Below are 24294 nucleotides of genomic sequence, written 5' to 3' on the forward strand. Positions count from 1 at the left end.
CCCCCCCCCCCCCCTCGTTCGCCTCGTCCCTCGCTCTCCATGTCTGCCTCGTCCCTCGCTCTCCATGTCTGCCTCTCCTCCTTCATGTCTCCTCTCATGTGGTATCTCATTCCAGAGAGCCAGCCAGAGATCTTACTGCTGTCTGAACACTATCCGCTTTCTGCAGCTGTCACAAAACTACTTCTGAAGGCCGTCCTGATCCCAGACCAGCCGTTTATCTGCAACGGCGCACACTCGTCTCCGCTCCTGCAGATCTGGGAGCAGCAGAACTTCTAACGTGCGCCAGATATCGAGGCCAAGTGGAGGAATCTCCAAAGTGCTGAAATGGGATGTTGTTGTTTTCACCATGCTCTCGCAATTTGGAGTGAGCGCTGAGTGACACAGATAAGACGGCTGCGGCGGTCATGTGGCGGGGCCGCGCGAGGTCAACGGGTGTCAAAGATCAAGGGAAGAAGGGAGGGGCTCGGGCTGCGGAGAAAGACGGGAAACGAGGCCTGAGAAGATGAGAGGAAACGGAGAAATGCAGAAGAGCGAAGGGGAAAAAGGTGTGAAAACAAACTGCTGTTTGGTGCAGCGTGAGAGAGTCAAGGTGGTGAAAAATGGAGGGTTTGTTGTTTAAAGGTGAAACAGCTGGACATCCTGGCCGCTCCAGATCATTCTCCATCGCAGACTGTGCTGCAATGACAAATTACACACACTGGTTTATTGGATTCTTTGTGCAGCTTTGGGCATCATTTGGATTGTTTATGAAAACACCGTGCTCATCAAGTTAATGAGATCTGAGAGCGCCGTTCTGTCGCTGCAGACATTAAGAGGGGAATATGAGACGCAAAAGGAAAAGCTAAGGTGAGCCTTACAAACAGCTCATAAAAATCCATTTGTGCTAGAAAGAAACGGGCTAATTTGAATTTAGATTATTTGCCTTTTCGAGCTGTGTTGTTTATGAGAGGACGATGGGAGCAGGTGAGAGGACAGGTGAACGAGAGGGACAGGTGTAACAGTGACGCTGCAGGGGGTACAGGGGGATTGAAGGTGGATGGGTCGACCATCCAAAGTAATGGATGGTGAAGAAGACCTACGCATGGCTTGGCTGAGACGGGTTTGGACATGTGCTGAGGAGGAATACAGGATGTTGAATATGGAGCAGCAAGGGACGGAGGTGGTTTGTGATTTAATGACGGAGGGTAAAGAGAGGCTTGGTGTGTGAGACTGAGGCAGATGATCCACTGAGGAGACACCTAACAGGGAGAAGCTTTTAGGACCAAGACGACAAAGAAGGTGACGAGGAGGGAAGAGAAACTGAAGAAGACAAAAAGGACAACAAAGATGTTCCAGACAAAGAAGATCAGCATGAAGACAAAAAGAGACAAGGAGACCAAGAAGGAAAGCTGAAGAAGATTAGGATGAGGTTTCTGGAATCTGCTGAACCTTATAAGCAGCCCCTCCGTGGATGATGGACTTGATGAAGATGCCCAGGTCCTCTCCGGTCTCCTTTGACTTGTTCCCCTTCAGGCTGACCCCCAGGCCGGCCGAGCCCGTCTCGTTGAGTGGGATCTCGTACATCAGCTGCTCCCTGCCGTTCTCAGTCACCTGACCGCTCGATTCTTCGCCTCTCTGAAAAAGAAAACACACGAGACAATAATAAATAAATAAAAAAGGCCTGTTAATACTTAACATCATAACCAGGGAGCTCTCCATCCGGCCGATAAGGAGCGTGCCAACAGTACATTGATTACATTCAACACCACGAGCCAGAGAACTGTAAAAGGAAGGAGACGGGAAGCGGATTAAATGGTCAGATCAAAGGTAGCTGCAGGGAGGAGAGAAAGGAAGAAGAAGTATGTGTTGACTATTGGTAAGAGAGATGAAGGTGCAGTAAGAATAAGAAGAAAGCGACTGTAGAGAGGTTATTCCATTTAGAGATGAAAGGCACAGACGGAGAGTGAGCCATTTCGAAAGGAAACATAATAACCTTTTCATCCCTCCTCCTGGAGCTCAGTGGGGGAATCAGGGGGCGGAAAAAGAAAGGAGGAGGGGAGGACGGTGGCACAGAGGAGCATTTAAACGTAATAACCCTTCCCTGAGGTATACCCGCTTCTCATTTATGCACCGCCACCCCGCCCCCTACTCTTCACGTTTTATTCACATCTCTCGCTCTTTCTTTACATTTTCCCCTGTTTTCCACCTGCTTCTTCTTCCTACAGGTCTCTCTCATCTTCCCCCCGCCCCGCTGAGAACGTGATGGGAGGGAAATGACCACGGCGGCGGCGGCGCTGGAAACGAGACGGAAGGAGGAAGGACGGAGAAAATGCTGCTTATTAAATGATGCAAATCTAGGGGTCAGTCACCCAGGAAAAGACTGAGAAATCCACTTTACTTCCTGATTTTGACCGGCTCGTGAAGATCGCCACAACTTATTAATAAATGTGTGTATATATGATCAGCTGAGGTGGACAGACAGACGGTAATAAGTTATAGATTACTTCCACCGGTAAAAACATCGTCGCCTGTGATGGAGGAGTAAATTCAGGAGGTGGGGCCACATTCCCACTTGTTGCAGAAGCCTTGCATCAGACACCTTGAACCAGGAATCCGCAGCTCGCTCTCATCGTGACACAAATCTGAAGGACAAGCGAATCCTCCAAGATAATTTCAGGGAAGACTCACAATTACAGCCGCCAACTCCTTCCAGGCCGTCCTCTTCCTGACAGCTCCATTCTGTTCTGCTTTGTCTTAATTAAAACAAAAAGCAGCTTGAAGCCTTCGGGGCTGGGGGGGGGTTAGAGACACACTCTGCATTTAAAGTCAGAGTCACTAAAGGTAATGAAGTGAAAGAAAATCTTGATAAGCTGTGACACACTGATCCACTTAGTCACTTCGATATAAAAAGCTGACAAGTGGTGCTTATTAGGTGTAAACTGATGGAAGTCACAGGAATTCATCGGGTTTCAGAGTCGGGAGGTTTGGATAAAGAGACGATCTGTGAATCAGTGATAGTTTGAAGCGGGGTTCTGTCAGAGACTTATAATTAGTCAGCGTCTTACCTGTTGTCTTACAGAGAGCTCAAATATTTGTAGAAAACGTTTCTGAAACTTCAAGGCTTAGAATTCCTTGAAGGAATAAATATCGCCCGCTGCCTTTCCTGACAGACGGATGCTGAGAAGGGACAAAGTTGGAGCCGTTACAAGCTCTTCTTTGTTAACGACTCTCAGCTACTACCACTTCAACTTTTAGTTCACTATTGCCCCTTTTCCACCGGCTCTATTTCAGAAGTCCCGCTCCGCTCGGCTCTATAAAGAATGCATCGCGTTTCCACCGGCCAGTTTGGTCGGTAGCCGAGGAACGCCTCCTCATGTTGCAGGGGGGGTCAGACGGCATAAAGCTAACGCTGGTGTTTATATTCCTACCTTCGCTCTTTATGCTTGCATCTGGTCACACCCACGACCAATGAGTGAACAGGAGCTAAGCTTGCTCTGCCCACAAAGCAGCCCAGCTGGCCCTACTCTGAAGCAGGGACTAAAAAAGCAGGGCTGGCCCGGCTGGCCCTACTCTGAAGCAGGGACTAAAAAAGCAGGGCCGGCCCGGCTGGCCCTACTCTGAAGCAGGGACCAAAGACCAGGGCCGGCCTCGAAAAATGCCGGTGGAAACGCTCGCAAAGCAAGCGGAGTGGAGTGGAGCCGGGACCTTTAGAGGCGGTGGAAAAGGGGCATATCTGTACAACTGGCTGAGTTTCGGCTGTTGTGGCTGCTTAGCTGTGGCGCCCATCTTGAGCTGCGCTTATTCCAAGAGCAGTTTAATTATGGGAGATTACTTCCTGTGAGCGTCACTGAAATCCGTCCAGTGGGGGTCGTGTGATATTTTGCTAACAGAAACGACCGCGCAGACACAGGCAAATCCATTGCAGCCCATTCGCCTTCGGCTGCTGGCAATAAATATATGATTCCACGTCTTTTCGCTGACTGCCAGGTGCACAAATGCTGGGAACAACAAGCATTGACTCTGCTGGTTATTATCTTCTGAACTGAAATAATAATAAGATTAATGAAGCAAACTGGGCGCCTCTGAAGCAGCAGACTTTATTTTCTACTTCAGCATAATTAGAGCTTTTTCAAATCGGAGCTTATTTTTATCAACAAGGCTTTCTAAAAAGAGAAGTTTTAAATGACAATCCTGACAGACACTTCAGATGACTCCGGTGGCATCATGGGAGGTTTTAAATGCCTTTGTGTTTTGGTTGTGATAACAAAAAGGTGAAAGAGCGCCGCACACACCGCACACACCGCGCACACGCTGAAGCCTTTAGGGAAAAAACTTATTAAAATGAAACTAAATATGTTTATTTATTGGATCTTAGCGTATTGATTTACACAACAAAGTGGTGCTCAGTGGTGGTCCAAACACATGCTCCTTCCTGGGGGCAGATCGGGTCCTCGGTGGCTGCGACCCCCCCTCCATCCACCCATAGCCCTGAGACCACCCTCTTCAACAGCCAAATGAGGAAGAGGAGCACAGCCATTACACACACAGGCTTTTTGGTTTAAACGTGGGGTTTCAAAGCAGAGAGGAGGGGGATTAGCGGTGAGAGCGACATTCAATTAAGATGAGATCTCGCCGCGCTTGACGGCGGCGACGGAGCTGCCAATTAATCGCCTTAATGTCTGCCTCTTCGCAGCTTTACACCTTTACCTCGCGTCGACGGGAAACAAAAACAAAAGCGGCCGGCTGAAGGGTAATTCGTAAAGTAAAAAGACGACAGGATGAGCTGACGAAAGAGACAACGGCGACGCAAACAAAAAACACTAAATCTTCCTGAAATCCTCCCTTCCTGTGAGTTGACCTAGGCTTGCTGGCAGCAGAAGTGTTGGGGGTCAACCATGTGCAGAACGACCCCAGCGTCCTGTCCCCGACACACACTTTCACTCACAGCCTGAAACAAAGGAGGCCCTGTGAAATAATGAGGAGATGCAGAAGTGCTGACAGGAGAGAAACTGTGATTAGAACTTATCACTTTTTAATTACTTGGAGCGCGAGCGACGGCGAGAAATGGGGTAGAAAATCACCGTCTTTTTGTCTCCTTTAAATGAGGTTACTTCACAGCTTTGGTGACTGAAAGAGAGCGTAGCTTTCACAGGAAACACACAGCTGCTCGTGGAACGTCAGCGCTCTGATTTATTTACCATGAAGGAGGGAATGCACGTCACCCGCCACCTTCAAGCCGGAGAATTAAACGGAGTTGTTTTGATCAAACCTTGGAAAGCCGAGGAAGCTATAGAGACTGAACGCCGTGGATGGAGACGTGAGAGTAAAAAGCACCCGTTCAGTCAGACGGCTGAGGGTTAAACCGCCACGCTGAAGCGGGTTCCCTCCACCAACGCATGTTAGTCACACTAACTGCAGAGCGCAGACTAAAATATTCCAATAAATGCAAACGCTCAACTTCCTGAGAGGATTAAACGGGAATGTCCTCTGGTCATCCCTGATGCAACAGCTTTTGTCTTGTGTGAAATATCTTAACGGCTCTTAAGTAATGTGCTGCCGAATTTAACGTTTGAGACACCCTGGTGGAGCTTTGGCAATTATATTACTTGTTTTCTATTAAATTCAAACCATCAAACTGCATTTGTCTGCCTGAATAGTATCTAATGTTATTGTTGGGAGTTAAATGAGAGGAAAGGAGCAGAAAACGTCACAAGGAAGCAAATTGGGTCCATTTTTAATCTGCATAGATCATTAAAACTTATTTTATTGTCAAATGAACACGTGTGATGTATCTGTAAGATGCTAAAGTCTCACTTCTTGTGATTGTCTTCATCATGTCAAAGTGCACTGCTTGAACGTAAATGCAAAAAAAACAAAGTATATTTAAAAAATAAGGAGGAGCGTCTAAAAATCTGCACCTTTAAATGACTTTTTATTATAATGGAAGTGAAATAAATAGGATTAGGAAGGTCACATGTGTGCAAAACCGTTTTATTCACTTTCCAGGAGCTTTCCAAAGGGCAGAAACCAGGTTGATGTGCGAGAAGCAGAAAATAGTCCACATGTGACGGATGAACAGATACGAATCAGCTGCAAGTTTAAAACAGGAGTTCTGATTCACGGGGTCTGTGGAGAGCTTATCTACATTATTTTAGATGGAAAAATAAAACAATTTCTCCAAACGGAGGTCAATCAAAGAGCTTTCTACAACAGGTAAGATATTAACAGTTAAGTTTGGATTTAAGCGCTTCTGTTCCCGCAGCAGAGGACGACGTTGATTGATGCTCTTAGTTTATCTGCAGCAGTTAGTGGAGGAAGACGAAACGCTGTCATACAGTAATTATTCTCAACAACTAATTCATAATGGGAAGGTTTAAATTAATGACCAGTGACTGTTACGGCCTCAGAAACAGTCACTGGTTTGTCATGAGCAGAGACAAAACACTCAGCACAGCCTCGCTCATTTCCAGGTTAGATGCTGTTAAATACTGTAACTGGTGGCTCGCTGTCTTTATGTTTACTTTAGTGCTTCTTTTGGACCACGTGTTTTTAATAATACGTTACATCCCAACGTCTCTGAGGAAGACGAGGGGCAGAGCGAAGGCCCTCTCTAACCGTCTCTCTTTAATGCAGAAATGCGAGCGAGTTCTCGACGGAGGCTCTTCAAAACACACTTGTTATGCCAAGACTGCTGGGCCATTAATGAGGGCGAACTATTTTCGTAAGCAGTAACTTAGCTGTTTTCATCTGTGTGTGTGTGTGTGTGTGTGTGTGTGTGTGTGTGTGTGTGTGATAGCACTTGTGTTGAAGTTTTTATCAAGGACTTGGGGAGTTTGTGTGTGTGAATATGCATCAGTCTCTCACAGAGGACACGAACACAAACAGCACTTTGTGTGGATCTGCGTCCCCTGTGAGGCGCAGTCAGAGTGTGCCGACCTTTGACCCTGTCAGCCGCTCCAGGTAAACGGTGGCTTAACGACCGCGGCGTGTCGACAGGCGCGGACACGCTGGCGCGTTTCCTGCGAGGCTGCTGAGCCTCGTGTGCGTGACTTCCTCTGGCATCGCTGTGTCAACAAGCCGGAGGGGTACAGGAAGGCCGGAGTGGGTTTGAGTGGCACCAACATAAAGAGCTTCCTTCGCTCCTTCGGGAGAAACAGACACGATGTGAAGGAAACGCTCTCTCACCAGCTCACGCGGCTGGAACATGTCCTCCTGCCGGGCCACCACCACGGACACGCCCTCGCCCTGCCTGGTGCTGCGCAGCATGGCGACCAGCTCCTCCTGGCTGCGGCCCGTCATGTCCACGCCGTTCACCTACAGACACAGCAGAGGATTATCACCTACCACACGGCAAACTGAAGCTACCTGAGGAGCAGATGTTGCTGCTCTTTCTTTTATGGAGAAGTATTTCTGAGGGAGGAGACCCTCAGAGACGAGTTGGCAACTCAAAGTTACACATCGACCATAAAGTTCCTCAGATACGAAGTGAAACGTCTACATTAAAACTCTGAGGACCTTCTATTAAATACTTACCATACTGAATCCAATAATAACTGAGAACATTTTTGCTCATTATGGGTGAAACGTTTACCATAAAGCTGCAGAGCGTCTCTTCTCTAGACTCATCTCCACCACGGTTCTGAACGCGTGGATCCGAAACATGACGAGATTCGGAACGGACTCATTTCTCCCCTGCTCCGGCTGAGCTTACCTCCAGGATGCGATCTCCAGGCTGGAGCCGGCCATCTTTGACTGCTGCGCCGCGCGGCAGGATGTTCTTAATCAGGATTGGCCCTGGCCCATGAACCGTCGAGTCCCTGGTCACCACGGTGAAGCCCAAACCCTCGGGGCCTGTTGGGGGAACAAAGCGCCATGCGTCACAGTGTGTATCTGAGACATTGATGCCCCTAAAAAGAGACTTAATTAAGCTTTTTATTTCCATTTTAATTGAATTTTTCCTCTCATCTCCTTCCTTTCTTCTAATAAATCACCTGCTGGACCCAGGCTGCGGTTTTAGCATTAACTACTTTTTAAGTGCTGCTTTCCCTGAGGGGGTTAGCTGCCCGGCTCAGGAACAGGCTCCTCTCTTAGCCGGATTAGACAGACGCTGCCTTTAATTTCACGTGTGAGCACGCCGATCGGCGGCTGTCGGGAGGAAGGTGAAAGCAGAGGAAAGGGGGGGATTGTCGCTCGCCCTCCCCGAGGATGAGGAGTGATTTCCTCGAAGATTCTCCTCGAGTTCGGGAGCTTATGTTGACTTCCCATGTGGGTTTTCTGAGGCCACACACAAGCCTCCTCCTTCTCCCTCTTTCACGGCCCCACAAGCCCCAAGCCATGAGTGAAATGTGCCACGCTCAGTCTGAGGCTGGGGGGAGCAAAGCCACCGTGGCATACTAAAGGCGGTGAAAGATGCTATCTGCTCTCCGAGCTAAGCCTCTGTCTGCCCGACATTAGCGCACCGAAACCTCCCCGCCTGCCAATCATGGAGAGAAGGCGCCTGTTGCCGAGGGAGAGAGTGTTAGAAACCCAATAATAGCCTCTGCTCTGATCCTGCATCATGGAGGAAAAGAAAGGAGCTAACAATAAAACAGAAGTGAATAGCTGGAAAGTGAGGATCCCAGCTTCTTTCATCGGCCTTAATCTGGATACCTGTAGTGAGCATGTCTCCTAATTACAGCCATCTTTTTAATAATCCACCTCCCTGACCTGCTCCTCAGCCATCCACACATCAGCCCTCCAGCATTAAAGCATCAGAGAGAAGATGGCTGCTTTCCAGCACAACAAGCAGATCTGCTTGCTTCTGTCTCGTTACAAACGAAGTAACATCCCAGCAACTATTTACCTTTCTTCAGGTCGATTTTCATCCTCTTGCCCCCCTTCTTGTTGGGAAGGCTCGACAGTCCGGGCGAAGCGGCGCTCTTGCTGGCCAGAGGGCTCTGGTTGGTCGTTCTGGACGTCGGGGAGGAGACCGCTGGCCCGGCTGGAGGGGTGGGGGAAGCCCTGGGGGAAGCCCTGTCCAAAGACCCGGTCCCGGATGGGGCCTGCACCGGCGACGCGTTCCGCAGGACCGCGTCGACCCTGGGGTTGGGTTTGGGTTCGGGCTGGGCGTCGGGCCGAGCGCGGACCACCACCGGGCTCCTCGTGGACAGCGAGGCGTCTTTGTCGTCGCTGGAGAAAATCTGACCGATCAGGCTCTTCTCGTAGCGAGGCTTGTTGGCTGAGGGGAGGACCTCCAGGCGCACGGAAGGCGACGCCATGGCTTTCTGGAACACCTTCTGGGACCTACAGAAAGAAAAGTCAACAAGTTTTTACACTTTCGCCTTTCAAATCTGTAAAATAGGTCAGAAAAGGGAACTAAGGAAGATCAATGAGGCCCGTGGACCCCTGATGGAGCTGTAGTTCTGTTTGAATCAAACTCCTCCAGCTGCTTTGGGACATCGAGGTCCCATCAGATGGGGAGACCTTACAGCCGTCCCTCCGTTTCAGCTTTAATAGACTATTATCACCAACATGGCAGCATAAACTGAACAATTCAGAGAAACAGGATGGAGGAAACACAGATATAACAGGAAAATAACTCTTTTAGAGAAGATGTGGTGAGACATTGAAGGACTTAAATGGTTAATAGGCAGACTTCCTCATACCGCAGCAGAGGAAGCTTGTTCCACCCGCCTGTATCCACCATCTCTTTCTTTCAGTCGTGATCTGTATCTCATGACCACAGGTGAGGTTTGGAAATGTGGACGGACGGGTAAATCGAGCTCCTCGTTTTTCCAGCTCAGCTCTTTTTTTTCCTCTACTACAACAGGCTGAAAGAAACGTCCTCGTTATCACAGCCGAGGCGCAGATCGTCGACTTCCAGATGCTTTAACCGCTCCGCCTGAGGCAGAGACTCACCTCCAACCTGGAGGGATAATTCCACCTTTTCCTCTTTTTACTTCTTCTTCTTATCATCTGACATGACTGTTTGTTAAAAGCCTGGTTCTGGTTTATTAAAGACACGCAGGAACACGTACTCCTGCACAGTTGGCTTCGGGCAGATGGTGCAGCAGGGTTTGAACAATTCACATTCATGTTCAGGTTTTTGTTTGCTCATTATATACAAGACTTAAAGGGATCAACATGCTGGAAGTCCCTGTTGGATATTTGGTACAACCACATGCTATATATTCTTAATCACTCTGATTTCCTGCCAGACTTCCTCTGCACGACGCATCTCTCTTCTTTATTCTTCTTATTTTGTTGTGTTTTCTGGATGATTATTCAGCATTTTATTCATGCTAAGGTCTTTGCTTCCTTACTCTGCGAAGGTTTTGTCATGGAGTGGCGTGTCGTTGATTTGGACGATGCATTCGTCCTCCTGGAAGAGATTCTCCCGTTTGGAGCGGCTGTTCTCCTCGACACCTTTAATGTGGAGGCCCAGAGTCCTGCCGGAGACGAAGAGACGGAAAAACAGGCAAATAAATGCACGCGGCACACAAACGTCTTCTGCTCAGAGTAAACGCCGCCCGCGCGTACCTTCCGCTGAGAGAGGAGCAGTAAGGGACCACGTGGATGCCGAGGGGGCCCCGGTCCCCCGGGAACTGAAGCGTCCTCGTCAGAGTCCTGCCAACAGTAAAACACACACAACTCATTTGCATTTTCCTCCAGGCAACACAGATAGGGCTACAAATTAGCTTACAGGTAGTGTGTGTGTGTGTGTGTGTGTGTGTGTGTGTGTTGTGTTGGACCCAGGTGGCTACTTCACTTCTTATCTATCCGCGTCTCGACTACCCAATCTAGCAGGTGGACAAAACAGAAGAGACGTGATGGAGATGAAACAGAACGAGCTTCTCTAATAATCTCTGCAGAGTCTCGAACCGTCGCCTTCAGCAGCCGATAGATAAACACCAAACCCCACAGCACGGAAACAGGACGGGGGGGGGACAAGCACAATAAAACAATATTATATTCATATATGATTTCACCACCAAAGTTATTATACAAGAATGAAAAAGATTCAAATAAATCACCTCGAGCATAAAGAATGACCATTTAGTTCAATATATGCAAAAGAAAAATGGAATTTGAGGCTAATTGTACATAAAATATGATATACTTGAAACTGTGTAATAGTTCATCAACAAAAAGGAGAATCTCATTCAAAAGGCGCCATTTTATTCATTAACTTTGATTAAAGGGTGTTAATAATATACCATTAACCCTTTCTGTGCAGAGAGTTTCCTTAATTATGTAATTATTTAGTTTAAAAAGAAACACGACAGGTTTATTTACAGGCTCTATGTTATTAAAAGTTTAAAGTTATTTAGTCCTGATTTGATGGCAGAGAAGGAAATAAATGCACCAAACCTGTTTGTATTATTATAAAGACTTTAAAATGTTATGAAAATAAGAAATATTCTTCGGTTAAAAGCACAAACAGATAACTAAGTGACGTGAAATTGTTGTCAGAAAGGTTTATTTGTTTCTGTTCTACCTTGAGTCACTTATATATTACAGCCAATAGATAGTTTTATTTAAAAACAGGCTTTTGTAAAACTTTACTCATGTTTTAATGTGTGTTTAATATAAGCTACAGTCGTTAAACAAAAAAAGGAACATAAAAAGAAGACTTTAGATAGCAAGCACAGACTAAAGGTAGTAAGAAAAAGCATGTTTTTTTTAAATTCAGTATGTAAAGCTGGCAACATATGATAAATCCGTTCAGCCTCCAGAGTTAGAGGAGGAACAGGAGGGGAATATAAAGAGTTCGCTCTGTGTTTAGAGCAGAAATAGACCTGAAAAAGGACGGGATAAAAGGAAAACACACACGTGTCACAGGGTCAGTTTGAAGCCTGCAGGAAAACACGCTTTCACCACCGCGGCTCCAAAGTGCACGAGGTGAAACAAAGAAAGATATCAGGAAGAGGAGGCTGTCCGGTTATTTAAATCTGTAGAAGATAAAGGAAAGCATATGATGTGTGAGTTCCAGAACCAACCAAGCTCAACCCAAAGAGTAGCTGGGATCATTAGAAAGCCTCTCCTCTGTCTCCGTCAGCCTGCTCTCGTTAACCTCTGCCAGGGTCGCACATATACTGTACACACACACACACACACACATCTCATTTGCATTCTTATTGCTACATGTATTGCATGCTCACAAACACCATCAGTCACATTCCTCTAAATTGAATCCTCACAGATACACACATGCATCACATTTACATCCATTAGAGAACACAGTTACATTCAAATTACCACAACCCATGATTTGCAAACCAGCACAAACTGCGGTTTTTATTTGGTGGCAAAAAATAAAAATAAAAACAATCAGGCACGGTGAATGTATTTCCATCACTCAGGACGGGCTGAGTGTGTGTCGATGCACACAAATTTACATTCATATAAAAACAAACTGCTGCACAAACAAGCTCATCAGAGGCAACCGTAGCTTGTTAGCGCCGCGCACTAATATGCAGAATAGCTCCGCTCACCCATTTTAGCATCCCACTGACACAAACACAAACAAACGGTGACAGATGGAGCTCCCACTCCTGGTCGACTTCCTCAACATCGACAGAGGCCGAGAGCCTGACTAAACCTGCGGCCGGGACCCTCTATCACTTACCGCCGTTTCTTCTACTGCCAGCCATCTGTTATCTCTGACAGCTTTGCCTCCATTGTTTTCTCGGCGCTGTCAGGACACCGCTGTACTGTAAAACGCTGGAAAATCACCATCTGTCCTCCCTCTGAGCGCCTGCCGTCCCCTCCAGTTACTTCTAAGGGAGACCTCGTCTAATCGGCACAGGATGCGCGCTCGGGGGACCAAACGGGCTGAGACGTCGCCATGGTTACAGGCCGACTGACGGCCTGAAGGTTCATAGAGCGACGTCGAACTTCGAAGGGTAAACTTGTTCACTCGAACAGCTGATTTTCAGATATACTGAAGGTTCAAACATGCGGAATAGGTCAATATGAATAATTAACATCTTACATCAAGCTGCACCAGAAGTGCTACAGCTAGCCGCTGCTATATAATCTAAAGCCCATGTGTCAAACTCAAGGCCCGCGGGCCAGATCCGGCCCTCTGTAGCATTTCATCCGGTCCTCTAGTCTGGGACAAATCGAGTCTCTGATTCTTATTTTGTTTTAAAAAACTGAGCCTAATTAGTGAAGTTTTCTCTGACAGTGACTTAGAAGCCAACAATATATAGTTTTAATTTCTGTATGATCAGGTTTTTGTCTGTTTTAATGTTAAAAACTTCATTTAAAAGCTGAGTGAGGCGTAAGAAATGACTGCTAACGATGAGCTTTTTGAAGTTTGATCTATTTGTCTGTGTTCATTAAAGTCTGTTTGCTCATTGATATTTCTATATGAATGATTTGACATAATACATCTAAAACCAATTAATTTATGTAATTTTTAATAAATACGGATCGTGATTGGCCCTTGGCTAGGACCAAATATTTTATTTTGGCGTCACTGGGTTCGACACCCTGTCTCTGGAGCAATGATTCCCAAAGTTGGGGTCAGGACCCCAATGTGGGTCACCCAACACCAAGCAGGGGTCCTTAGATAATCTCAAAATATCAAGTTACAATTAAAAACCCAGTTTTTATGATATATTTCCACCATAATTGTTACAGAGAATTGAAATACAGGTCATTTAATGATTTAAAAAACAGCTAAATGGATGTTAGGACTGTTTGTGTTGTCGTTATGCTCTTATTTAATAGGATCATCAGCACTTTGGGATATTAAAACAGCCAACAGATGGGGTCACACACCTTAGTCACCATTATTTTATGAGTCAGAGGCCATCTCCAACAGGTAAGATATTAGTTAGGTTTCAATTTAACTGTCACTTAAAGGAAAGCATTCATTTGTAAAGACGTATTAGGACTAATATATCTCACTTATACGATGAAAGCCAAGTCAAAGTGGTGAAAAATGACCTTTCAGCTTTTAATTGGGCCTAAAAAGAGAAGACTGCAGAACGGAGATGGTTTAATCCGGTCAAACAAAGACAGGACTGCTAATCCCAGTCTACCCGGCTCCGGGATGATCTGACCGAAACAAACACGTGTTCAAAGATGTGCTTACGTGAAGTGAATCTTGTGGCTCATTTTGGGCGAGGGGCTGTTCGTTTCCAGTCTTTCCAAGGCTCCTTTCAGCGCATCGTTGATTTCCTTTAAAAAGAGACAGAAACAGATTAAAGTTAATTACCATGGTGATAAAAGCCGCAGTGACATCAACCGCTTGGCGAAAGCAAAGAGGCCCCGCCGCCAATCTAACGCCGCCATCAATCACCTTTGGAGACCCGAGGAGAGAGTGGCCGCCGTCCGTCCTTCCTTCCTTCGCTCTACGTACTGTATATTCATCTACCTCCCTCCCCCTCCCTCCATCCCTGCCCCGTTTCGGCCTATTTTTAAGCCAAACCAACAACCCCGGGGCAAGCAAATCATAAAAAAGACAGAGAGAGAGAGACGGACGGACGGCTGCGAGACGCTCAAACACATCCGAGGGGAGGGACGGAGAAACTGTCCCGACTCGCTGAAGACAAGAAGGGTGCAATTAGGTCCTTCTGCCTTGTCACTTTCATTGTGTCACCAGTCCTAATGACTAAAAGGCTCCCCCCCCCCACCACCACACCCAACTCCTTCTGCGCTGTACAATAAATATACGCTTCATAACTCTGACACCCACACATCCAGAACTCTGCTGCCAGGATTACAGTCACGTATCATCTCAGCAGAGCTAAAAACATCATCGGAAAACAACAACACATATTTAGGAATTCAAAAGCATATGCTGCCTGCACAAATAGTGACCCACTTATCTGGGCAGCGTGAGATTATGTGTGCGGGGGCAGGAGGATGAGCTGCAGGCTTCATTGTTGTTGTGCATCTTTCCCCACAACTCCTGCCAGCACCTCGGGTTTCACAGGGACGCAACCAAACCCAGCATGTGGAGCTGTAACCTGTCTGATTGTCTGAAGTGTTAGGTGAGCGCGCGCACACACACACACACACACACACACACACACAGAGTCAGACAAAAGAACAAAACCTGCACGGCTTCACCGTTAACAGATCGTGCCTTGACGCTCTGCGACGGTCTAATCTCTGACTGAGAGCGCTGATTTATTTAGATGTGGAAACAGCTGCTTCATAATCCCCCCCCCCCACACACACACACACACACACACTTCAAACACTAAGCAAACATATGGACAAGGTCAAGGTTTGGCCAAAGATTTCAAAAAGCAACGCTTCGTGTCGAGCTGAATTTACTTTCCGGCTTCAGTGATCTTTAAACCAGGAGCTTAACTGCAAAAACGTTAAGTGCAAATTAGGGCCATAATAATTTATATTAGTAATAATGTTTAACCAATCAGACGGATCCTTGCTGCCTTTGATGGCCAAACCTGACGTAGGAGATGGTAGCTGAGATGTTAAAGCAGAGGACAGCTGATATCTCCAGAATAATGTGTACACTAATGAAGACACCTGTGTTTAAATCGTATCCATGTTTAAAAGAGTTTGAAACTGCAGAAACAACTATCATGGGTTAAAGGGACTTAATGTGTCCACATTTCAATCTAACAGCATTAAAAACTATTTTTAAAAGCATTCCCATTGTCTGATGCACACTCCAAGCCGTTTTATTTAAGCTAAACATGTCAGGTAGTGACAATAATCATCAATAAAATATGAATGTTCATGTGTTTAATTTGGCAAATAAATAAAAATCTTATTTGTTTGCTTCCAAGGAAGAAAAATAAACTGTTTACAGCACGACTCATAGCAGAAGACGGACAGTTAATTGGTCAAGATTTGCTGTTTTTTTGTAATTAAATCGACAATCTGTCATGTTTGTGGATATTTAGCCAATTACCAAGCAGGAAAAATAAGCTACAGCAGCAGCTGCTACAGCTTACAGCAGCAGCAGCTGCTACAGCAGCCACTATCTATATGTGTTTAAGTTCTTCCATGTGATGTGAATAAAAAGCTTATTTGAATTAAGCAGTTGTGGTCATTTTGGACATACAGGTAAACTACAGCCCTGATCTTTAAAGCTCTACATTAACCATAAAATAATTCAGCTGCATGAAAGTGATTATTTTTAATCAAAACTTTACTGAGCCGACAAATAAACAAAGATTGTAGAAAATCTGAATATTCTGCCTGTATTTTAAACAAACAGGTATTCTGAGAGTTTCCTGGTTTTGGATTTGATTAAATAATTTCCATCCGTGCATAAAGAACGACACTTCCAGCCCCAGCTGCCACTTCTTTCCTGCTTCGAGTTCGGCTGCGACGGGGCGAGACGCATCAGAGGCTGACAAATTAACACAATAATACCACACATCACAATCATCATTCTCAGTGGTTTCCGTGTTGTGAGTGATTTGAATCTGACGGGCTGTCTGCTCTGTTACTGTGCTGCACGCCGTCACCGCCGTGTTCGAGTGACACGGAGGTGTGCAGACATGAGAGAGACGAGAGGTTTGTTGTCAGACAGATGAGTAATGAGGTGGACTTTCCTTCACGCTACAGTCATCAGCGACATGTCAGCCAGCTGGGAAAACGTCTCTGGAGGCGCGGCGGATCGCTGACCGCCATCACGAGCGGCACGCCGACCGGCTGATTTCAAATCTCTTCGAAAACACAAACGAGCAGAAACACCAGAGGATGTGATCCGGCAACACTGGACAGTTTGTGGACTTTCTGCTCCCAGAATGAGAGACGAGGAAGAAAGCAGGCTGGTAAAATGAAAAGTCTCATTTATGAGGGCCTGAATGTCGCAGCCAGAGTAGGTTCATTAAAAAGCCGACTGCGTGTTTAGCACAGTTCAGCTGGTTTCATTCGCTCCTCTTCAGGAGGAACGAGCCGAGAGGAGAGCGCCAACCTCGGCCTTCGCCACGAAGGCAGCAGAATCAATTCCAGGGACGGGACGCATATTCATCACCGTATCAGCCTGGATTAGACTTTATCTCGCTTTCAGTAGCTCCCTTCAAGATAAAAACAGGATGAAAGTGTGTGCGCTTGTTTGGATGAGTTTGCGTGGGAGTCGGGAGGTCGACGGAGTGATGGTGTATCAATATGCCTACAAGCTGCCATGACCTCCTCGCCTCTCAAGCACAAACACTTGGCAAAAAATAAGACTTTCTGTGTGGATTTCCCCATCTGGATCACGCCGTTCAGACTACGGCAAACAAACACGGCGGGGATTTGGTTTTCCAAGCTAAGCGACACGGATGAAGACTTCTTTGGTGAATCCGTGAAGAGAGGGCACTTCGAAACTAGAAACCACAGCCGCAATGACGCCATTTTTAAATCGGGTTTTCTGCGTCCGTCTCATTTCATCCTGAACTTACAGATAATAAACTTTCACTGTGTCGAAACAACTGAGACAAAGTTTATAAACAATATCAACGAAACTAGCCAGGCAAATAATGTTATTTACTGTGTTTTGACAGGTCACTAATGTGGATGCTCTCGCCACCTAGTGGCACAAGTTGGGAATTTCAGTGTTTTGTTCTAAAATATAGATATATATATGCTCAAAAAAAATCCAAAGCAGCGTAGAACGGGGCCTTAAAAGTATAATTAAGAAACTTTTTTCTGAATTAGTTATGATACTCCTGCCAGAAGCACCCCTGGCTGCACCAGAAGTGCTACAGCTAGCTGCTGCTACTGCTAAGTATCGTTTCAGTGTAAAACCTGCAGCCTGCAGCACTGTAAGGGTTAATAAATCAACATTTAACTGTGGAGATTTTAAGACGCCAGCAGCTAACTCGTCAGTCCTGTCAGAACTGAGGCTGTGTAAGGAGCCATCTGCAATTTAAAACCTCTCTAAAACACTGCACTTCAAAAGATCAGGACGATCACTTTAAGGTTGGAAAAGAAGCTAACAGATATATTTCAGTTTGAGTTTTAGCTGTGAACCGCTGCAGGAGACGATCAGGAGACACCGGTTTCAGTGTTTTTACTGATTATTTTTGTCTGCCTCTTATTTACCCTTACTTTCTCGAGTTTTAACAAGGAGCAGCGTCCTGGAGGTTGCAGCTCATTTGTCAGACGTGGATCAGGATATTTTGGGACAGGCGTACAGCCGAGCCCGTTCGCTCGGGTCTGGAAACACGAACTCCGTCGCTCGCTGATGCTCGTGTTCTGCTGAGTCACCGCTGAGCTGAGCCCCCCCGACTCAAAGAGAAACATCCTGGTGTGACCTCACACTGCCTCCGTCTCAACAATCCCACACAAGAGTCGGTCGGAGGGATGAGAGGAGGCCCTAATGGCGAGCTGTCACGAAAGGAAGGAAAGTACAGCCCAGAGCGCCGAGCTGGACGGCGAGAGGAGCCCTCGCCGTTTTGATGGAGTGACACACGAGTACATCTCCCTCAAAACTGTAGCAGTTTATAATCTGGCTCCAGCAACGGAGGCAAGAACATCTCCTATAAAAGCAAATTGTAGCTTTCTTTTTCATTCGTCTGATCCGTACCGGTTCAGGCGGCCTGTAGTCTTCGCCATCAGGTGGAGGTGTGGGCGTTTTCTCGTGAGGAGGGGGCAAAACGGAGTCGCTGCTGCTCCTCACCAACAGAGGCGTATCTGTGAAGACAGAAGGATCGGCATTAGGAGACAAACCGCACATCTAACCCCACCGAGCACGATGGGATGAGTGTAAAAGAAATAAAAGACATTTTAAAAACTTTCTTCTATAAAGCATTTTAGGATTTAGGGTTTTAATTTTCTAATAACCTGAGCTGAAAGAAATGCAGACTTTCTGATGTCTAAACTGAGAAAGATAAAGAAAAACCAACAAAACATGAATGCAGCTGCTGGTTACTAGTTAGGGTAACCATGGTAACCACACACCCGTGTCTCTCACTCACTGACAGCACTTTTAAGACAACCAGGCGGAAACGCAGAGCAGAAAACAAGCCTCAACATCGTGCAGATAAAAACTAAAGTGCGATGATATAAAAACCATAAAATAAATAAATAAATAAAAAGACCGGTTCAGTCAAAGTTTCTGTGAGCCATATAAATGAGATACAGAGCTCCAAAGAGGTTTTCCAAGTCATTTCACCAAACTCCCGTAGTTTTCCATGTGGAAATCTTTATTTTACAACCAAACAGTAATAAGGGCGCTTCAAATGCACTGTCACCCTTAATAAGAACTTTAAAGACATATTTTGGCGCCTGACAAATGGACACAAATGAGACAGGGTCTGGTAAGTTTAAAAGGAGAAACACCCCCAGGAAGATCCACCATGGGAGCAAAAGATGCCCGAACCAAACGTGCCCCAACATCCCCTTCCACACATCCAACCAGAGCTGAAAGCAGCCCAGCTTACATGATCAGGTCTGAATCCACAACTGAAGCAACTCGAACGCTGAGGCTTGCTTTTAATATCCACCCCAAAAAGCTAAATCTGGATGAGTCAGGAATATACAAACAAAGATCAGGGAGAGAAACAGAAAACTGAGAAAAATTCTCCTCTGCTTCCTGTCATCAATCTCTCTTTGGAGGTCAGCGACAGGGTCCTGGTTTAACGTGGTCAGAATAAAAGAGAGCGGGGGGGAGGGGGGTGGTGCGCGAACTGGCAGGGGTCAGCGAGTGTGTGTGTGTGTGTGTGTGTGTGTGTGTGTGTGTGAGTGAGTGAGTGAGAGAGAGAGAGAGAGGCGACCGGACCGCGTGCTCGGCGGCTCGGACGTGTTTGTCTAGTCATTCCGACTAATTATCCTAAACTCTCTGGTCCTATCAGGTCCTCTCTGGTCCTCTCAGGTCCTCTCAGGTCCTATCAGGTCCTCTCAGGTGGAATCAGGTCCTCTCTGGTCCTCTCTGGTCCTCTCTGGTCCTATCGGGTCCTCTCAGGTGGAATCGGGTCCTCTCAGGTCCTCTCTGGTCCTCTCTGGTCCTCTCTGGTCCTCTCTGGTCCTCTCTGGTCCTATCGGGTCCTCTCAGGTGGAATCGGGTCCTCTCAGGTCCTCTCTGGTCCTCTCAGGTGGAATCGGGTCCTCTCAGGTCCTCTCTGGTCCTCTCAGGTGGAATCGGGTCCTCTCTGGTCCTATCAGGTCCTATCAGGTGGAATCAGGTGGAATTGATGTTTTCTCCTCTTCCTATCTGTTGCTTCATCTAAACTGGATCAAGCTCCTTGAAGACACTTATCAACATTAATGAAAAGCTTCTCAGTTAAGGTGTTGGCAAACCAAACGGTGACATTAAGTAACGCAGCTGTATGCAAATACAGATTGTGTTAGGCCTTGATGCTGCTTTAGATACAAATCTGAGGCTAAAAAAAAAAAAAGATGTCCGCCTGAGGTAGAAACGTTGAGGTAAATGTTTTGACTAATAAACTGGGAGGCTCGGTTAAGATTTAATTTAGCTTCACGCAGAAAAGCTACCTTTCGTTATCCGTTTCTAGTGATGAAAACAAAGTAAGACCTGATTTATTTATTTATTCCACCCCCTGGATAACATTTGGCATTTCTTTTACAAACGGAGAGATTACAGTAAATACTGAGGCTGAACAAGAAAACTTCATCAGTGAGGAACGGCAATAAATGGTAGACACGAACTGCTGGCCAGTAATCGACCGTCAGATGGACCTAAATGCCCACAGGAACCATCTCACTGGGCTGTTGTTGTTGTTGGAGGTTAGCTGGTGAAAAAAGGCAGATTTGTTTTGCTTAAATGCGACCGACTTGGGTGTGAACAGACACAGAAGAAATGCAGACACTACACCTTAGCATGTGTGTAATAATTCTGAAGTTCTGCCATGTTTGTTTGGTCCAATGTTTACATTTTATCTTGCTACTCCGGCGCAGGATTGCTCTTCTGGAAGGGGAGCAAAGTGAAGGTAGAAAAAACTCGGAGTATCGATCCCGTCGCGTTAGCATCGTTTCGATCCGACACCAACGTAGGGATCATATGTTGGTGTTGGTTCTCAGTCATCCGGGACGCTGCAAATCTAAGAATATTGTAAAAAGATGATCAACTGGACCCTAATCCGGGTAACGGGTCCAAAAGTGAGCACAGGAAAACAGTCGAAGTCACAGCTGATATCAATAAAAAGTTCTGAAAAGTTGGTACAGATGCTGTGTGGGAAAACCACACTGCTCAACTGAAAACATCTGTAAAGATTTTAAAGAACAAATAAATTGTTCTTACAAGTCAGTTCACCCATGTCAAAAGAACAAATCTATGTATATTAATAATAATAATATAACTACTGCTTCCATTCAAACCATATTAACACAAAAAAGGAACGACACCAAAGTTCCCAAGTTCAGAAATTCCTTCAGCTCTTCAAGGCTTAGGAATGTGAATCCAAATAAAACTGTGAGCTCTTTGTCTGGTTTAAAATGAAGAGCTATCCCTTGTTCGTGGCTTATTATTAAAGGTGCTGGAAAGTAAAGGGAAAAGTTCATGACTATTCGTTCCCAACGGGAGAAGTTCTCAATCAAACTGCAAGGACATCAGGTACATTAGGCACCAAGGTAAACTGCAGGATCCGGCTCATAGTCCAGATACTGAATGACAAACATATTCTAAAGAGGCTGTAATGGTTTTCTAAATGAGCTCTACAAATAGGCTGCATTACTGTGAACCCCAGTCATGATCCCACACGCACACACACACACGCACACAACCCTCGGTCTTTACTCCAATGTCAATGATTTGACTTTGTGAAGTGGCCGAGGCCGCTCCATGGTCACAGTCAGGCTCCATTACCCAGCAGTCAGCCCCATAAATCCTCCTCCGTTTATCCACAGACCGGACTCCATCAATCCTCCCGCCACTTATAGCAGTCCCAGAGCCCAGTCCGGTCACCACAGCTGACCTCTGACCTGTGCTGACCCAAGGCAGGTCAAGCGGTGCCACTAAGGGCCAGGGATATCGATGAGCGTGACATGTGACTCTCTCAGGGCGGTCAGAATTTGGATGGCTATAAACAAGATTATCCTGCAGGAATTTCTAATCAAGTCTGGTTGAGCTGGTTGGGAAAAAAGGCTCTAATTACCCAATAAGCCCTGAATGAAGAGCTCTTTTCCACTGACACCAGCTGAAATGGTGACATCTAGATCTACTGATTCACAGCCAGTTCTACCAGAGCTATGAAACTCCAATAAGATCCCAAATCAAACATAAAACAGAGCACCTGATAATCCATGCAGCCTTGGTTTGGATGAAGGAATGTGTTAGCAACATAAAACAGTCCGTGGGTATCTCTCCCTGCCAAAATGACACAACTCTGTGGGATTTAGTGACACCTGGTGGCAAAGTTTCCAACTACAACCAGCTGAATTAACCTCTTCCTAAAAATCCTATAGGAGCCACTGCAGCAGTGCCAGCTGATGAAATGTTACTTTTAACAGTAGTTTTGTCATTTGACCCCGGCAAAAACTCCCTATAGGACAAAAAGTTGGAAAAACATGACCTCAAGTAGCAAACAAGACCTAAAAAATGGACGATGATCAGGAAGAAATGAGTCAAATTGCAGAAGTGCAGTGAAAGCTCTGTATACCTCACTGTTTGACAGCCTGCAGAACCACCAAGATCTTTAATTTAAGTGTCTTTTATTATGTCCTAATATCCTAAAGCTCAGGGTTAAAAGTGGGTGTTTCTAATTTTTTACTCTAATTATATTATTAGGATATTTCTACATTGACCCAATGATTCTACACCAATGAAAACTTATCAGTGCTTCACTGTATTTCTGCATGAAAATAATCCTTTTAGGAATTAAAACAGAAAGCAGAGGTAAGTCTGTAATTAAACTGTTTGGGTTTGGTGGTACAGATATTTTTGCGTTCGCTCGCCTTAAACCAAAGACGTTAAAGAGTTTAGAATTTATTTTAGGTTCACTAATTTGACCAAAGTGTGGACCTATAATTATAGAAGCCACCCATTAAACTCCTGTCAGTGGCCACAGTAACACACCCCTGTTATGTCCTTCCCTTATCTTTCCAACGTCTTTTTAAATCTTCCTGCTTTTTGAATTCATCTGTTCGTGACTCTGAGTCAATCCCAGGAACGCAGCCGGTCTATTTTAAGAATGTCCTCCTGTTTTCAGCTACATAGACGTGGTGCAGCATCAACTCCCTACCAGGGCGAGGATGAAAACCAAGGACGGCTTCGTGTTTCCGGCCGAGCACAGCCTCGTGTGACCGTGTGAGTCAGGCTGCACACAAACGGAGCGAATGTTTACCGTGGGAAAGCATCCGTGCAATAGATGTGCATTTACCGCAAACACAGACGGTGCTTCGCTTCGGTGTTTTTTTTGGGGGGTGGGGGTCTTGTTTTTCTGGCGATCAATTGAGCGTCCCAGCTCAGGCTGCAAGTGGGACGATGCGATAAGGATTGGCTTTCTCCAAGTGCGCCTGTGTGTGCGTGTGTGTGTGTGTGTGTGTGTCTGTGTGTGTCCGTGCAGCAGATCGATGCAGGACTAATCATCCCACAGGGGCGAGTGTGAAGTCCAATCGCCCTGATCAAACAACCCGTCCAACCTGACACACAAACACTTGGATGCCTGACTGATTACTGAATCACTTCTTGCCCCGACCACCATCGCTCTGTGCCCTCACACTTTGTAACCAAATTATTCAGAGTAATAAACGCAAATAAAAAGTGGGATAAAACTTTTACATGGTTTGTGAATACCTAACTGAGCCACCAACCTGTCTTAATGTGATTTTACTTGATCACGGCTGTGTGGTGTTAGTCCAAAAAACTACTAAAACATAACTGTCAGCTTATATTTGCATCCATTTCCTGACTACTAACTACATTTTTACAACTTCCTTTATCGTATTTAGTTTGTTCAACCCATCAATCGAGCATTATCAGCAAAAATTCACTACATTTGTCAGCGTTGAATTACATAAAATGTCATTTTGGAGGGAAAAGTAAAGTCTGTTTACTCTTATTTTATCTGTAATTTGTAGTTTGTGACTATTAGGTTGAAGTTGTGCGACCTGGATGTACATCAACCTAAAAATAATACTTACTGCTCCGCCGGGGTGAGAACAATTTATTCTGCTTTTAAACAAGTGTTGAAGAAGAATTGATCACTTTTATTTAAAAAACAAATTATTAAAAGTTAATGCAGCTGAGTTAAAAGTATCTGGAATGTGAATTATTTTACATTAGCTTTAGCTCAGTGTGTGTTTCTGTATTTAGCTCGTAAGTAACATGAAACAAATACGAACTCCTGTCAATGGACAGACCACTTCAAGGGTGATTGGTTGTTTAACTCACAGGTTGGATCCTTTGTCATTGTGTGTGTGTGTGTGTGTCTGTGTGTGTGTGTGTGTGTGTGTGTG

At 45.7% G+C, this 24294-nt stretch overlaps 1 protein-coding gene across 2 annotated transcripts in view; it reads right to left on the minus strand.

The window, feature by feature from the left end:
- The window catches only part of pard3ba (par-3 family cell polarity regulator beta a), a 149409-nt gene that overhangs the window by 103819 nt on the left and 21296 nt on the right, over positions 1-24294 (minus strand). Inside the window, exons 4-11 of one of the 2 annotated variants that reach the window (XM_017434394.3) lie at positions 18467-18573; positions 14063-14148; positions 10498-10584; positions 10281-10406; positions 8822-9261; positions 7691-7830; positions 7165-7293; positions 1429-1614 (exon numbers count right to left, since the gene is read on the minus strand). In XM_017434394.3, coding sequence (XP_017289883.1) covers positions 1429-1614; positions 7165-7293; positions 7691-7830; positions 8822-9261; positions 10281-10406; positions 10498-10584; positions 14063-14148; positions 18467-18573 — 1301 coding nt within the window. Of the gene's footprint in view, positions 1-1428; positions 1615-7164; positions 7294-7690; positions 7831-8821; positions 9262-10280; positions 10407-10497; positions 10585-14062; positions 14149-14269; positions 14341-18466; positions 18574-24294 lie in introns of those variants that run through there. The other variant, XM_017434395.3, reaches the window with a different exon arrangement.

The sequence above is a fragment of the Kryptolebias marmoratus genome, linkage group LG23 (genome assembly GCF_001649575.2).
Source record: "Kryptolebias marmoratus isolate JLee-2015 linkage group LG23, ASM164957v2, whole genome shotgun sequence".
In the NCBI taxonomy this organism is placed as follows: domain Eukaryota; kingdom Metazoa; phylum Chordata; class Actinopteri; order Cyprinodontiformes; family Rivulidae; genus Kryptolebias; species Kryptolebias marmoratus.